The 18,045-nt window shown below is 36.9% G+C and overlaps 1 protein-coding gene across 3 annotated transcripts in view; it reads right to left on the bottom strand.

Moving 5' to 3' along the window:
- Positions 1–18,045, bottom strand: part of RC3H1 (ring finger and CCCH-type domains 1) — a 77,604-nt gene that overhangs the window by 12,975 nt on the left and 46,584 nt on the right. For all 3 annotated transcript variants that reach the window (XM_059412871.1, XM_059412870.1, XM_059412872.1), the window contains exons 6-12: positions 17,571–17,771; positions 14,172–14,304; positions 9,148–9,263; positions 7,500–7,612; positions 4,217–4,498; positions 3,675–3,889; positions 773–1,137 (exon numbers count right to left, since the gene is read on the bottom strand). In XM_059412871.1, coding sequence (XP_059268854.1) covers positions 773–1,137; positions 3,675–3,889; positions 4,217–4,498; positions 7,500–7,612; positions 9,148–9,263; positions 14,172–14,304; positions 17,571–17,771 — 1,425 coding nt within the window. The remainder of the gene's footprint in view (positions 1–772; positions 1,138–3,674; positions 3,890–4,216; positions 4,499–7,499; positions 7,613–9,147; positions 9,264–14,171; positions 14,305–17,570; positions 17,772–18,045) is intronic.

The raw sequence follows: 18,045 nt of genomic DNA, 5'->3' as shown, positions 1-18,045 counted from the left end.
ATTTCAAAACACATTAGCTCATTTAGCACATATTTTGAATAGGTTTTATGTGTTCATATCAGTATCTAAACATACTAAGGCTTAGTAAAACAAAGCAAAATAAAACAAAGCCCTTCAAAACTCTTGAGGTTTTCCCAAAGAGCAAATTTAAATTTCTTTTCCTTGGCCAGAGACCATAATTTCAAATACATTTGATGCTTGAGCTGCACAGGGCCACTTACACATGGATTTTTTTTCAATAAAAACAGTTCTGTAAATATATTTTCTCTAATGACTTTAATAACATTTTCTTTTCTCTAGCTTACCATATTTTAAGAATACAGCATATAATACATACAACATACAAAATATGTGTTAACTGACAGTTTATGTTAGGCTTCTGGTCAACAGTAAGCTATTAGTAGTTAAGTTTTTGGAGAGTCAAAAGTTACACGTGTTTTTCAACTGCATGGGGGGCACTGCGCACTTTAATGCCTGCATTGCTCAAAGGTCAAATGTGGATCTAGAAATGTTAATAAAACTAAAGTTCTGAAACTAAGTAGGGTTAGAGGGAGTGGGGTAGGATTTTTTTTTCCCTTTAATATTAAGTTAACCCAAAACAAAAAAACAACTCTGCCCAAATTGTGAAAAGATGGGAAAAAAAGGAAGGGGGAAGCTTTCTCGTAAAAATGGATTGATCGAACAAAGGGTTACTAACATGGCAAAAAGATAAATCACTACAACCTATAATCAAATTAAATCTACATAGTAAGAAAAAAAAAAACCAGCATACTCTGTACGAAGGTCTGATCTGAGTTGGATGAGGAGCCACTGGATAGTAACCCTCCATCTGTTGGTATCTTTCTCTGGATTCTGGTACATAGGACGGTACTGCAGCAGGTGGAACCTCAATGGGTATAGGACTTTCTCGGAAAATCTCCTCTCTTGTGTAAGACTGAGCAGGGTACATTCGGCGGCCGTCATAGTGTGGTGGGTACATAGGTGGGTACTGCTGTGGCTGGGTGCCATACTGAGAGTTGACTACACGATCTTGGAGATAGGGCGGATAATGATCCAAGTAGGGAGGACCAGGTTCAGGAGCAGATGGTGGAGGTCTGACAAAGCGAGACACACACTGTGGTGTAGTATAGTACATACCTGTACAATACAAAAAAAGGAACCAAAAGCAACATTAAGCCAATCTATTTTTCTATATTTTTCCTTTTAATATACATCAACACTAAAGAATTAATAATCCACTCATTTCTTTATATGTTTTCCCCTCTGCCATAGTCAGGTTAGTTTTATGAAAAAATAAACAAAAATTAACCTTAATCCTTAAAAGTCATTGAAAAAACTAATCTATTGATAATTTATAATAGCAGATTGGCTCTCTCAGTTGTTTGACCATCTTTTCTGCTATGCCTTAATGCAACGCAAATATTGGAAAGTTAAAGATTACATTTCCCTGAAATTCAGGTTCCACAAATCACTCACATGAAATCTGAATGTGAAATGGAGTTAAGTGGAAAGGAATGTGGCACACACAGATCAATTCTGCTGCTGCAGAGCTCTGGAGACAAGAGTTGTAGCAGTGGCTTCCCAATTTTTAGACTTTGGCTTCAAGTGATATGATCCTGGCACACAGATAGGACCCATGCTTCCTTTTCCTATTGCCCCCCCCTTTTTAAAAAGATTTTATTTATTTATTTGACAGAGAGAGATCACAAGTAGACAGAGAGGCAGGCAGAGAGAGGTGGGGGGGGGGGGAAGCAGGCTCCCTGCTGAGCAGAAAGCCCGATGAGGGCCTCGATCCCAGGACCCTGAGATCATGACCTGAGCGGAAGGCAGCGGCTTAACCCAATGAGCCACCCAGGCGCCCTTTTTTTTTTTTTTTTTTAAATTAGAGATTTATTTGAGAGAGAGTGTGCATGCATGCAAGAGAGAGACTGTGCATGCACAGACTGGAGGAGAGGCAGAGGGAGAGAGAAGCAGGCTCCATCCCAGAACCCTGGGGTCATGACCTGAGCTGAAGGCAGACGCTTAACAAATGAGCCACCCAGGTGCCCTGTTTCCACACTTTTTTTTTTTTTTTTAAAGATTTTATTATTTATCCATCTGAGAGAGAGAGAATGAAAGAAAGCGTGAGAAGGGAGAAGGTCAGAGGAAGAAGCAGACTCCACGTGGAGCTGGGAGCCCGATGCGGGACTTGATCCCAGGACTCCAGAATCTGACCTGAGCCGAAGGCAGTTGCTTAACCAACTGAGCCACCCAGGTGCCCTGCTTCCTCACTATTAACAGGCTTTTTCAGTATCTGCTTCTGGGACTCACTCCTCCAGGCCTACCTTCAGCCTGCTTTTGCAGTACTTCCACGGATTCTATAGGCACCTCAACTCCCTGCAATCAACCTCTTTCTGCTCAATACAGCAACCATGATTTCTGATCTCTGACTATGGACCTTGACTGATACAGTGTATTTAAGGTCATCTTAACAAAAGTAGATGAGTATTTCCTATGATGGATGGCCCAAAGGAACTTTGGCACAAAAAACTTTCATCATATTTTTTCATGCAGTAATAATGCCATACCAATTTAAAGCTATTCTTTAGGAAGCAGAGAAGACATTACTAATTCAAAATTGAGACAACCTTGGGAAAAGGAAATGGAGGACACTTTTAATCTACTTCAGTTTAAAAAAATAATAGCACCACACAATAATTTTATTATTAAAAAAATAATAGCACCACTCTCTCTCTGACAGAGACCCAACACTTTAAAAATCAGTGTTCCTATTTTGCACAGGAGTTGTATATGTGAAGCCTCCGTCATCTCCACTCCTTCACTATCCATAACTAGTATTGTCATTAAAGCTGGCTAATTTCCCAAATTTGACTATTTTCTCAAATCCCTTCTTCTTCTTTCCCACCACACTAATACAGGCCTCAATAATCACACCTGGTTTACCAAGTCCCCTTACTCCTCCTCAACTCTAGACTGTCATCTTTGCAATCCATTCATAAATTTATCTTTTTATTCCTATACTTTTAGGGCATTCTTTCATAAAGTCTTTTTGATTCTGCAAGTTCTCAGTGATCTCCCTTAAGTCTTGCATTAATCTCTATCACATTAACATTAACCACAACTGAATGCTTAATTTTTAGCACAAATACAAGCATATATAAGGTATGTTTACTTATACTATTTCTTTACTAATATTGATTCTACACTATTGACTCTCTACAGTATGTGTGCTACTTTTTTTTAGTATATAAAACATGACCCCCCCCCAAAAAAATTAGGTGATAAATGAAACCAAGATAAACATACTCTGTGTGTTTAATTTATACTCACTATAATATTAAAATTCTTTCGCACGCTTGAAGAAAATTTTGATAAGGAAAATATATACTGCCTTAAGTAAGTTTCTATTGTTTACTTGGGTGACTTGTGTAACTATACATAACTATATGTACATATTTAATATACAACTAGCTTCCCGTGATAGGCAGTTTGCTTGATATACCTCTGTTAATTCACTTATTTTATACTATTTAGTTGGTCATAAAATCTCTGCTTGTTCCAAAGGATCACATAAACGCATTTATTTATCTTGAGCCTGCTGCAAATATGATCACTCTTTCTTAGAATTATTCTCATAACTCCTAAGGAAAGAGAGCAACATAAAAGATCATTACCCTGCTGATACGGTGCTGGTTCAAATGGTGGAGCAGCTCCTCGAGGATCCTGGTAATAAACATCTGCCTGCTGTGCTGGGTATAACTGAGAACCTCGTGGTACCATCTGAAGTGGTTTGGTGACAGGCATTGGAGGCAAATCTGTTGGCCCCCTTGGAGGTACAGGATGTGGATTCACAGGTAAAGCAGAAATACTCTTAGGGACAGATTCTAGCCTAAAGGAGTAAGATTCTACAAGTCAAGTTAAAGGTCTCAAAAATACTTCTAATATATACAAATTGTAAAATGTTTTTTTTTAAAAAGCCTTAATTTGGGAAACTTTCCCCCCCAATAGTCCGTTCTTCTACAAATTTCATAAACTTTGATCTTAGTTCATTTATGCTAATTGTTTCTTAAAAAATCACTAAAACAGGAAATAAAGAACAAAATAAAATCAAAAATGAAGTGGGTTGTTTGTTTTTTTAATTAAACTCTAGTCATTCTTTCTTCCCTCTACTTTGTAAAGAAGAAACTTTAAATAACAGCTAGGAAAAATGACGTACAGGTCAGGAGGAGATCCAGGGGCGCTACTGCTCAGATGATCTATCTTTCCTGGCTTCAGACTAGAATCATAGGTGGCATCTGTCCCTCGTGGAATCAGCTGTGTTACTGTACTCCCTGCTGATACAATTCCATTTGGCAGAGCAGGGGTTTTTCTGCTAGGCAGATCCACTGCGCCTTCATCTGGAAGGACAGCTGCTGAAGGCAGGCCCACCTCATTAAGTTGACCCAAAGAGGCACTCAGGGGTCTTCTGGGAACTAGGCGTTTATTCATTTTACGAAACCTACACAGAAAGCAAAGTCACACACCAAAACCCAAAATTATAAAAACAAAACCAAGAACTAAAATGTATTTGAGAAACAGATCAAAGGAAAAGATACTAAGAACATTACTTTCTAGAAATTCTCTTGAAACATCAGCCATAGCTATCAACTTTGTGTGTGTAGATACTACAAAATCTCAGGCAACACACTAAGTATAAAATTCCTTATAATGAGTATTTATAATATCATAGATCATATTAAGTAATATCTGCATTATAACTTACTTTTACTATAATTTCTATTTCTGAAACATTGGAGGGGGTAGAAAAATCTTTAGAGGACAGTTTCTGAAATATCTTACTTTAGCTTTCCCTCATATGCCTTAGGATACAGTTAACCTGTATTATAAATTAACAATAAAACAAAAAGCCAGTGTGCAGAGAAAAATTTACCATTTATTCCATTAAAATTTTTAAATTAAGAATAGTACTTTGTATCTGATATGATTCCAAGATTCTCATGTTAATGTGCACCTACACAAAATTGAAATTATTTTAAAAGTGGATGAATATAAACAATACAGAATAATGCCCAAATTTAAACAGACACTGGGGTATAAAAAGCATGTAGATTCTAAATCTAACCACAGTAAAACTATTAAGCCATCCGAATTCAGTACCCTTGTTCCTCAACAGTGAAAGAAAATCTATTTACACCTGTTAGGACACTGAAAAAGTATCTCAAAAACAAACCCCCTTAAGAATAATGTTTTTTTCCCAAATGTTTCCCATATCTGACAAATTTCAGAGGGGTGGAGAGGAGACAATACTCCTTAGGTGTAACCACTGTAAACAGTTTGGTACATAATCATACAGACTTTTCCCTCTATACCCTGCCTTCAGATTAATATGTATGTAAGACTATTATGAACAGAAATAGGGTCATATATGAGTAACTTCTCCTTCTACTTTGTAACTTGGATATTCCTGTATGTTGGTACATTTTAGGTTGTTTCTAATTTTTTGCTATTAAAACAATGCAGTAATGGATACTTATGTAATGTCCTTGCATCCTTGTGTGACTAACCAGAAGAGAATTATAAGTCTAATGTATGTACATTAGAAATTGTTATAATGCTCTAAAACTATTGTAACTTCTAATGGTAATAAAAGAAATGGCCTTTTCTATTATTTCATCGAACACTAGGTAGTATCACAGTCTCTATTAATTTGCTAGTTCAAAATGTCATTTTAAAAAAGACTTTACTTAGGAAGCACACAACATACATGCATACACATGCATGGAGGGTGTGGGGGAGGGATTAGCAGACTCTGGCAGAGCGGGGAGCCTGACACCCTTGCCCTTCCATCTCAGGACTCTGAAATCATGAACTGAGCGGAAACCAAGAATCCTACTGCTTCATCGCCTGAGCCATATGGGTGCCCCTGAAAATTTTGTTTTCATTTGTATTCAAACAATCAGTGAAGGTGACATTGTTTTACACTTTTTTTTTTTAGTATTCTTCTATGAACTGCCTATCGTTCATGATCCCTGTATTTACTGGTTCTTCTCCTTACAAATGTGTAGTAACTCATTTTATATTGGGGATGTCAGTCCTCATTTCCCCACCAATCTTTTATTTTTAATTGTGGTGTTTGGGCCACATCTTAGATTATTTTTATGTAATCATATTCATCAATCTTCTCTTTCATGGATGCTGGGTTGTCTTCCAAAAATTCTTTCCTATTATAAGATTAAGTAACAACAGAAAAGATCTCTAAGTACAGTTGCCTTCTTAAAGATTTAAATCTCTAAAGCATTTATAATTCATTTTGATATAAAGGTAAGAATTGAGTTCTAATTATTTTTCAAATGGATAGGAGTTGTTTCCATGTCATCTTCTTTGTTACTGATGAAATGCCACCTTCAGCACAAACGCTCAGTTCCTATTGTGTCTGGTATTCTTTCTAGATTTTCCATCGTATTTCATGGTTCTATCTGTTCCTATGCTAACACCACAGTCTTTGTGCACTGCAGCTCATGATACACCTTAATAGTTGTTAGTCTAATCTGTTGAAACTTATTTTTTCAGAAATTTTCTGGCTATTTGTACATATTTACTTTTCTCAGTGAGTGATTTTGTTAGGTCCTAACAATCCTCATGTTAATATTCTGAGATTTCACTGAAGTAGTAGTCTTACCACTACTAAATTTTGTCTTACTTTCAACTTGAATGAGACTGAATCTAATAGTTTACAAGTTGAGCATCATGTAATCATACTAGCTTTTAAGATACAATTATGCTGAGGAAGTGTCTATAACAGCTTTCTTCTATTAAATAATTTTGATCTATTATGAACATTTGATTCTAACCCTAAAGTAACTATACTGTGTTGTCTTTGCATTTCATGGTGTCTACTTTAATGTATTATTGAATTCTAATACTTGGGATTTTAAAAATATTAACATGTGAAGACGGATTGGTATTTTCTTCAATTGTCCTATCTTTATCAAGTTTAGTGGCAATGTTACACTGGCTTTATAAAAAAATTAAAAGGTTTTCTTTTCTTTTCTTTCTACTATGTGCTGGAAAATGTACCATCATTGGAATTATCTGATCTTTGAAATTTAAAACAGTCTGTGAAGTTACACCTGGTAATAAAATAATTTGGTGAATAGAACAAAGGGCAAATTTTTCAATTGGAAATACATTATTCAACTAGTTAAAATCAGTTAAAATTAATGAAAATTTTTAGAGTTTAATTTTTTTTGGTAGTGCAAATGACTCACTTCTATATTTAGTTTTCTATCTGTGGGCACAATATAATTAAAGCTGAAGAAACTGCCTTGGTTTTCTTTTTTAAAATATCTGTATTACTTTCTGAACTTTTCCCATTCATTAAAGAGAATGTAGCTGCTCCTTTTCTGTTTCCTAACAGTGGCAAATTATTCTACTTAGTAACTCTACCTTATTTCATAACAAGTTATTAGAAGGTTGAGTTTCACAACTTTCACACTTACTTCTCCAGTTCCTCCTGTGAGTGTGCAAATGTACAGCTGGCCCCACGAGGGCATCCTCCTCTCTGCTTCATATCTCGACACATGTATGTTTTATATTTGCTATGCTGTGGAGGCTGAGACCAAAGTTAAAACATTAGACACGGATTCAAACTAACTCACACAATTATCTAGACTGCCCAGAGCAAAAGTGTTAGAAAGCCATTCTGTCTACAGTCTCAGAGTCCAAAAATAAATTAATTATAAAGAACGGGGTCCTGATTTTTTGATATGTTGGCATTAATTCTCCAAAATGTAGCATCATGTAACTCCTAGATTAAATCTATGACAGCTTTATCATTTTCTTTCCAGGTTTATAATGGAAAAACAAACCACTGGAGTTTAGGGCTTTCCAATGTTTAATATGTGTTCTAATATTTGTTTTGGACAATGTGTAGTATTAGCTATATTTACAATTAGGTTTTCCTATGACACAACACAAGTCTACAGTGGGCTCTATAACCACTATACTCTGTAACCAATTCTTGATATGCAGAAGAACTTATCAAGGACTTACAGTATCTCTACAAGTACAAATGAAATTATTATTTTCTAGTATAAGAAAGGAGGACGGACTTGGGAGTTAACAAAAGTATCAAACACAATACTAGGCTAAAGGAAATTTTATTCATTTTATCACCTATCGATAGAACTTAAAAGATTAATCTTATTGTTACGTTCTTCATGATGTCTAATAAAACATGAAAAAGTTTTTAATATTGTATTTCTTATCATAAAATAAAGTCTGATCTATGCTTAGATTATTTAGGAAAAATGTATCCATATTATTCTACTCAGCAGGATAGTTTTTTAAAAGAAGATTTTATTTTAAAGTAATCTCTACACCCAATATGGGGGCTCAAACTCACAACCCTGAGATCAAGAGTCGCATGCTCTACCAAGTCAGCCAGGTGCCCCGCTACTCAGCAGGATAGTGAATGGAACTTAATGTTTCATGCCTCTCAAAGAAAAAAGAAATACTGAATAACCTATTGTTAATATTTACCTGAACCAGATAAATTAATAACAAAGCTTTAATTTCACAAGCTTACTATGGCAAAATAAAAGATCTAGCAAACCTAACATAAATCCCCAAGAGCAGAATAAAATGAAAAAACTGTAGCCATAACACTAGCTGTTACATTTTACTGCTGTATACTTCAAAGTATTTGAAGAAAAATCTGGCCCACTTGCACAACAGACTTTATATGAATGAAAATGTTAAACTACTACTACAGAAGAAGCATTTACAAATATATGAACAGTACTGGACAGATACAGCATTAAAAAGTGATATATATTATCAAACTATAATGTAACAGTAACCAATGAGGATCATTTTATTTAACATAGAACCTTTAGCACAGAATCAAATGCTACTACACATCCAAAGTGAAAAATGACTCCAGTACAACTAACAGGATTATTTAATTCCATTGTTGCCAGATAAAATTACCACACTAATCCATTAAATTAGCTATAAGCCATATTAAACTAATTTATAGTTTCTATAGTCAGAGTCTCAAAATACTCATGTCATCTTGTTGGTTTTGTTTGTATCTGTCGTAACACCCACAGTGGCTTACTTCTAAGTTTCCAACGTCCCCCTTACCTGTTGATCTGCTCCCTTTTTGCTATGGTTCTGGATATAGTCTACTAGCCCATGTACCACAGTCCGCACAGCAACCAGCCCATTTTCTAGCTGCTCCCAAGTAGGAGGAGGAGCATCTACACAACAAATTAAAAAGCATTTTAAAATGATGTTATTCAGTATTTTGTCCAATATTAAACTAATGAAAGGGTTAGTGTCAGCCCTTCAGTGAAATTAAGTTAGGCTTCATACAGCTTTTCAGGTAATAACATATTCTCCTAAAAATCATTTTAAGGAATGGACTTTAAACTAAAGTAACTACAGGGACAGGGAACGTAACATAAATTAAGTAGGCCAGACAATAAATGGCGACCACCATTAGACACTTAGGGTTGGGAATGACAACAGAGAGATAAGAGGCAGGGACTGTGCTGAACTGGAGAGTGTGGCCCCCATCTAAGGTAATGGTTACGATTCAATTTCAGCTGATTGCTGTTATGTGACGATGCAAGGATGGCACTCCCGATATACTGCTGTTCCCTAGGGAACTAAAATTTGAGATTTTCATGTGAAATTGCCCAGTTTTAAGTTTTTTACCTAAAAAATTTAGAATATTGTGCAGCCCAACACTGTGTGGACCAAACAAAAGTTAACTGTGGACTAGCCAATTTGTAATGTCCATTTTGAAATTCTGCATAGATGACGTACTGGTAAACAGAATGTTTAAAGAAACTGAATAGAAGAGTCATTATATAAAGCAACTCTGCTATACCATCTTCATTTAATATTTGTCTAGTGACAGTGCTGTGATTTTTATAAAGGAAAAGTTAACCACAAATACAAAATGTTCTCTAGGAGAAAATATAAAAATTGAGAACACAAATACAGAGAGGACTTCCCACTGGAGACACTCTGAAAGACTTCTAGGTGATGGCTGTGAATAAGGCTTTGAAGAACACATGGGAGTTTCACTTGAAAAAAAAAAAGAATATCTAGAAAAGGTGAAGAGAACCGTCATACAACAAAGTATTGTTGGGAACATCTACTAAGTCCCAGGTATTGTTCTAGTTGCTAGGGAAGCAACAGTGATCAAAACAAAAACCCATTATATCCAAGCAGAGGAGACAGACAGTAAATAAGATAATCAAAATAAAACAATTTAGATAATGATGACTTGAATAAATAGAACACGGAAAGGGGGTGGGACAGGTATGTATAAAATTTTAGACTGGGTGGCCTGAGAAGGTCTCCTTGAGAAGGTTACATTTGATTAAAGACCTGAAAAAATGGGATGAGTGTGCCTTGTGGATACATTAGGACAAAAATGTTCTAGGGAAAAAGAGTAAGTGGAAAGACGGTGATATGGGAGTATGCCTGGCATGTTCCACAGGGGTGAAACTGAAAAAGAGTGAGTTAGGTGGAAAAGAATAGAAAATAAGCTTAGAAAGAGGTAAGAACCCCAGATCATGTGAGGTCACAGGAAAGATTTTCACTTTTACTGAACAATGGAAAGCATAGGAGAATTCTTTAAGATTTCATTTATTTTTAGAGAGTGAGCGAGAGAGCACACACGTGTGCGAGCAGGGCAAGGGGGAGAATCTGAAGACGACTCCATGCTGAGTGTGGAACCCAACACAGGGCTCAATCAGTTCTGGAGAATTTCTGAGCAGACTGCTAACAGGATCACTCTAGCTCCTATGCTAAAACCAGACTGAGAACAGGAGGCGATTCTGTAATCCCTGAAGAGAGTGAGGATGGTAGCAGTGAAGGTGATGAGCAGATGGATTCTACATGGATTTTAAAGGGAAGGACCTCCAGGGTATGCTGCTGGATCAGAGGTACCACACATGAGAAAGAAGAGTTGAAGAGATCTCCAAGGTGTTTGGACTGAGGAAATGAAATGGAAGGTTGGAGTTGCCACTAAAAGGAAAGGAAGGTGGGGTGTGTGTTAAGGTACCTGGAACTCACTTTTGGACAGAATGTTTGAAATTATTTTTTTTAATAAAGATTTTATTTATTTATTTGACAAAGAGAGAGATCACAAGTAGGCAGAGCAGCAGGCAGAAGGAGAGGAGGAAGCAGGCTCCCTGCTGAGCAGAGAGCCCAGTGCAGGGCTGGATCCCCAGGACCCTGAGACCATGACCTGAGCCGAAGGCAGAGGCTCAACCCACTAAGCCACCCAAGTGCACCCCCCTTTTTTGAGATTTTTAAATTTATTTATTTGACAGAGAGACAGAGAGAGCAAAAGCAGGGGAAGAGGCAGAAGGAAGGGAGAAGTAGACTCCCTGCTGAGCAGGAAGCCCAACGTGGGGCTCCATCCCAGGATCCTGGGATCATGACCTGAGCCAAAGGCAGACGCTTAACGATCTGAGCTACTCAGGTGCCCCTAAGTTTGAAATTACTAGATATTCAAGTAGGCCTGCTGCATGCTGAACAAGGAGGTGGATATACAAAAGAATTCAGGAAGAAAGTATGGGCTGGATATACTACATGTTTCACAGAATCTAAATCAATTGCAAAATACACCATTATTTTATGTGTCACCAAAATAAAAAGAGTGTTAATTAAATTACATGTCATTACACAGATGCATTCCAATTTCAGAAATGATAAGATCAAAAGAAACGTGGGCTTCAGAACTGACAAAATATAGTAAATTTGTGAGTCATATAAATAATATTTAAACTTATGAGTCTAGACAATGTTATCTAGGACATGGGTATAATTAGAAAAGAGATACATGTATTAAACTCTGGGAGCAATCCAAAAGTGAGAGGCTATAGAGATGAGAAATTAGCAAAGGAGGCTCAAAGCTCAAAGGAGGGTCCCATAAAATGAGAAGGAAAATAGGAAAGTCAAGTGAAAAAAGCGTTAAGAGGATCAGAAAGTGAACAACAACATTAAATGCTGCTAACAGGTCAAACAAGTGAGAACCAAGAAGTTATGTCTGGAATTAACTTCATGGAAGTCACCTGTGACCTTGACAAAACAGTTTTCGTTGAACAATAGAGATAAATGCCTGACTGCAGTAAGTTCAGAGCATGTTTTTTAAAAAAAAAAAAAAGGACAAAAACAGTAGTAGGTGGATGGCAAATATTGTCCAAGGGGGTTATGTTGACAAGAGTAATAGGATGTCTGTATGTTGACAGAAATACTCCAGTAGAGAAGACAACTTGGCCATATAAGAAACAGAGGATACTGGAATGATATACTTGACAAGATGATATTAGGAACATGAGAAGGGGGAGAGGCCTTAGTGGAGAGGTACAGTTTATCCACTGTTTCACAGGGATAGCAGCCCATACCGGCATAGCTATAGACAAAAAGGCTGGTGCTTGATGGGGTGGAAGTGCTCTTTTGATTGCTCAGAAAGAGCAAAGCATAATAGGGAAAAAAGAAAAATGACTGGGTTCTAGGGCTATATTCGACCTGGTCTGATTTAAGCAATTTTGAGAATAAATTTTTTTTTTAAAGATTTGATTTATTTGAGAAAGAGAGAGTGTGCAAGCACACAAGCAGGGGGCGTAGCAGAGAGAGAGGAAGAAGAAGGCTCTTCACTGAGCAGGGAGCCCGATGGGGACTCAATCCCAGGACCCTGAGATCATGACCTGAACTGAAGATAGACACTTAACTGACTGAGCCACCCAGGTACCCAAGTGACAGTAAATTCGATAAAGGTAGATTAAAAAAAAAAAAAAGAAAAAAATAGAGGGCCCCGAAATGCCACTGTCAAGATTTCCAAACCTTATTCAATAAGCAATGGGGTGTCACTGAAAGTTTATGAGCACAGAAATAAGATCAGAGATGTGATTTATTTTGCAGCAGTATGTGGACTGAACTTAAAAACAGAATTAAGAGTAGCAGAAAATGGAAGGCATCCGGTCTCAGGAAAAAGAATAAGGCCCTCACCAATGCAGTATTAACTGGCATGGGACAGAGGGATATTGTGAAAGAACAGAGAGATCCAGTTGTCCCAAATCGTATGTAGAACGAGTAAAAGGAAAAGATATGAGCTAAGACAAAAGACTTGGGTTTTAAGTGTAAATACCTCAGACAATGAGGTCATTTAACACAGAACACAGGAAGAAGAGCTGTATCAAGTGAAGAAGAATCCGCTTCGAAGAACAGAAGAGACCATGAAGAACCTCAGAAAGCATTTGGGAAAGTCAATCTGGAGTGATGAAGAGAGAACGATGATAGAGATATCTGGGAGCTTATTTTCTCCAGAGAGTAATACCAGTGGTGGGAATGAACGACCATCATCAACAAAATGCAAAGGAAACAAAATCCCAAGAACACAACTGGCCTACTCCTTAGTGGGCAGGAGGGAAGAATGGTCAAAATAAGACAGAAGCACAATCTAGAGAAGTCAGAAGGAAATTATGAGAGTAGAGAAAGATACAGTATCAAGAGAGTCCCCATATTGAGGAACTGGTAGACAACATCATCAAATACTAAAGAGAAATCAAGTAATTTGAGGACTGAGAAGCCGTCTCTGGAATTTGAAACTGGGAAATTACTTGTGAAGGTCAGGAACAGGAATAAAACACAGGGCCAGCAGCAGAACACAAGCTAAAATACCTTTGATGTGAAAAATGAAGGTTGGGTGATTTTCAGGTCAAGGGGAAGGAGCAAGAAAAGGGTTGACAAAGTAAAGATTCGCAAGAGAGGATGCTTAATGAATGAGAGACATTATCATCACAGAGAGGGCAAAAAATGGGACCAAGAAAACGGCAACTAAGGACACAGAATATAGAAAAAAATTAGTGAACTTGGGTTTTGTCAAAATAGATGAGAACAGTAAATAGAGTACAATTCTGTTATATGAGAAAGAGAAAACGAAGGATCCCAGAGTGAATCTACTTCCCTGGTGAAGTGAGCAGTAAGTAAAAAGGTTTGAAGCAATAAAGATAGAGATACAAGGTTGGGGCCAGAAACTTACACAGTGTCTAAAAGGAATGTAACAAAAGGTAATTAAAAGAATCACTGAGCAGCACTGAGGCACACAAAGGACAGTCCATTAATTTCCCTTGGGGTTAATTTACCTGGACTAGGGTCAATGTTTGCCAATAGCTCCAAATGGGGTCTTAGTCGGTTCAAATTTGCTGGATCTCCAGTTCGCTGGAGAGCAATTGTTAGTTCCTGAACACTTTGTGCAAAAGAGGCTGGGGTCTGCAACTTAAAAAAGATAAATATTAACTTTCCAAAACCCAGCTAATCCTTTTAAAGTAAAAACTGTGTAATATTGCAATCATTTTTGCAACTTACTACATTTAATTTTATCCTCCCATACATTTCAGGCTTTGGCCAGACTGGATTACTGGTGCCTGAGCAAACCCTATACTCCCCTGCCTTCACAGCTTGGCAGACTATAAACTCTCTTCCCTCTGATGGCACAATCCTCAAATGTGTCTGACCCTTTCTCAATTCCTCAATTTGGAAGTATACTCTTTCCATCTTACATTCTTAGAGCACTGTATTAGTTTGGCTCTTGGAGTGCTTCCAGAGAACTGAAATTTGGAGTTTAGAGAGAAGGCTATACAATACCAAAAACAATGAAACTGAACTCCGTCAAAGTGAGCTTGAGTTCAAGTTCTGTTCGAGACCAAAAGTCACCACACCGGACACAGCCTTTACGGACTCACTTGGAAGTCCATCTGTGATATGGACTAAAAAATTTCCAAAGTCCACTCCAACTCGAAAACAATCTTATAATGGCTGGGATTCTTGGAAGTTATCTGGCTGTGTACCTTCCTCAAGCTTAATTAATGACACACTTTCTTACATTAACTCCCCTGAGAGGCCCTGTATATAGGACTTTGAGTAGGGGAAATTGATTAGGCTATAGTAACTTACTTGGACACATTTAGCTCTCTATGCCTTTTACTAACAAAGATGAGACTTTTGCTTCCCTAAAAGGTCACTCTTTAAAACGTAATTTTTTTAAAAAAAGCATACATTTAAAAAAACATGAAAAATAACCATTCAAATGCTAACAAGCCTTTATTCAATTTTTTCATCTTTGCATGCTTTTTACAAATTTATAATTTATAAACTTACAGTTTTGGTTACCATTAGTATTTTAACAAAAGCATTTAAAAAATATTTTATTTATTTGACAGACAGAGATCACAGGTAGGCAGAGAGGCAGGCAGAGAGAGAGGAAGGGAAGCAGGCTCCCTGCCGAGCCGAGAGCCCGATGCGGGGCTCGATCCCAGGTCCCTGGGATCATGACCTGAGCAGAAGGCAGAGGCTTTAACCCACTGAGCCACACAGGCATCCCCACAAAAGCATTTTTCTATTGCTAACCACTTTTATTAGGAAATACTTCAAAGTGTCTAATAAAATGACAACACCCATGTATCCTCACTGACACTTAATACAAATATTTCACTTTTTTTTTTTTAAAGAAACTGAATGTTATTTATCAGCTGAAGAGAGTATCTGTCTTGAAATAACTAATTTTAATGGCCATATAACCGTGTTCTGACCAGAAAGGTAACTTCTTTAACCATTTGCTTATTTTCTACTTTATAAATAATGTAGCAATTGATACTTTTGAGGCTCGATCCCAGGACCCTGAGATCATGACCTGAGCTGAAGGCAGAGGCTTAACCCACTGAGTCACCCAGGTGCCCCTGTAATGTCAGTTTTAAATGTGTATTTAATTATTACTGGAGGTGAATTCTATTCTATCAATTACGTATGTTTATTCTTTGTGAACTGGTAATTCATGCTTATCCATTAATTTACTATGATTACTGATTTTCATTATCACTTTTAATAAATTCTCTGTAAGGTCCAACACAGTGGCAATATGTGTAGTAGCCACTAGCAATATGTGGCTATTTAAGTTAAAATTAATAAAATAAAATAAAAATGTAGCTCTTCAGTTGCACAGTCATATTCTGGGGGCTAAACAGCCATGGGTGGCTAGTGATCACCACATTAGACAGTGTTCATTACCACAGGAAGTTATACCACTCTAGATAATAAGATGCCACATACACTGTGAAGTCTGTATATCAGTTTGTTGTAAAGTCTCTGGATAGTAAATTCAAATTATTGCTCATGATGTGAGGATACTGTTACAGAATAAACTACATAGTCTAATTCACCCAAAAGGTCAACCTCATTGTAGAATCTTTATAAAACCCAGCCAAGTTTCTCTTTAGAGGTAGAAAGTTACTCTTCTAAGAGACCATTATTAAGGTTTCAATACATTATAATCAGTCAGTTGCATAATTTCAGACCTAGGAGTTGCAAGTAAAGTTTGAGCAAAGATATCTAGAAAAGATTTATAGGACAAAAGAAGTAATATACATTATACTGAAAATTATGTAACAAGCATAGAAAACCATTTCCCAATTGTCCTTTGACATCAATACACTATTCATTCAAATAATCCTATCCTGGGAATAACAAGAAGTGACAGAATAGTCTGGAAAGATCTGGTGGTTAAGAACATGGATTCTAGACCAGTATACCCAACTTCAGATCCAGCCCTGTCACTGATTACCTATGCCATCCTGGAGAAATGTACTTAATCTACCTCCCTGGGACAGCGCAGGGTTATTGAAAGGATTAAATGGGTTATTTAAAACGAGGCGCCAGTGAACTCTCAATAAGTGTTAAATAATATTATATTTGATCTACCCTAACATCTTGATCTTACTTCTTTAAATTAAATGTGGGTAGACTCTAAAGTATAATCATCTCGCTGGTTTTAAGTATTTAAGGTAAAATAGTAAAAGTTAATGCTATTATAACATATATATTTACATGGTGCTTTAAGACTTTTTTTATACTTTTGTATATTTCATGTTGAATTACAACAAAAACAATTACAGGATTTACCCTAGTTTTAACAGAATTAAATACAGCACTTAGAGCCAGCAACAATGGAGCCTGATCATGTGTACTCTGGTGACCTTCTTATCATAACAAAGAAATAAAGTAAAAATAAGTTTACTGAAAATCTGATAAATCCTAGAATGATTGGTAACTTATGTGAAATTACTGTTGCTAAGAATCATAAGAAACCCTAATGTATACATTCTCCAGATGACTGAATGGCTGTTACAGGAGAACAATAAAGGCATTTAGAAGATGGGTTTAGTTAACGCGATGATGAAAACTCAGGGAACAAAACAAGGGAGAGAGGCAACAATAACAGAGATGGAAGACTCTCTAAAGAATACTAGAGTGTGCTGGTCATCCACCACTAGTCAAATCTTATATGAATGATGTCATTATACACTAATTATATAAACAAACTGGAATTACTATGTGACTAGCTATGATACTCAGCTACAGATAAGTAATTTATAAGAGCCTGACATACAGTATTCATTTTAATATACATTCATTAAACAAATTACTAAATCATGAATTACCCAAACTCCAATATTAGTCCAAGAAGTAAGGATCAAAAAAAGGTCTACCTTGTCAATAATTGACTGCATATGAGACTTATGAGTCTGGTCTCCATAAAGTAAAGAGGACCATTGGTCTGGTGCAATTCGTAAGCCTGCTTCCATAGCAATTTGCACTATCTGGGAGTCATGTTCTCGCCGTAGAGCTTCGTAGGTTCTAAATTCTTCCTTTAGTTGCATCAAAGAAGAGTCTTCATCACGCTTGGTGACCTAGTAAGATACACAACAATCTTATGAGTCCGGTAAGAAAGAAAATGAGTTTATACTTTATATGAGCACATATAGAGAACAGATCATTTTTAATATAACAAATTTTTTTTTTAAGCTTTTATTTATTTGTCAGAGAGAGAGAGAGAGTGTGTGAGCACAGGCAGGCAGAGTGGCAGGCAGAGGCTGAGGGAGAAGCAGGCTCCCTGCTGAGCAAGGAGCCCAATGGTGGGACTCCATCCCAGGACCTGGGAACATGACCGGAGCCAAAGGCAGC

The sequence above is a fragment of the Mustela nigripes genome, chromosome 10, assembly GCF_022355385.1.
Source record: "Mustela nigripes isolate SB6536 chromosome 10, MUSNIG.SB6536, whole genome shotgun sequence".
Taxonomy (NCBI): domain Eukaryota; kingdom Metazoa; phylum Chordata; class Mammalia; order Carnivora; family Mustelidae; genus Mustela; species Mustela nigripes.
The sequence above is the reverse complement of the archived record's forward strand: the minus strand, read 5'-3'. Positions and strand labels throughout refer to the sequence as shown.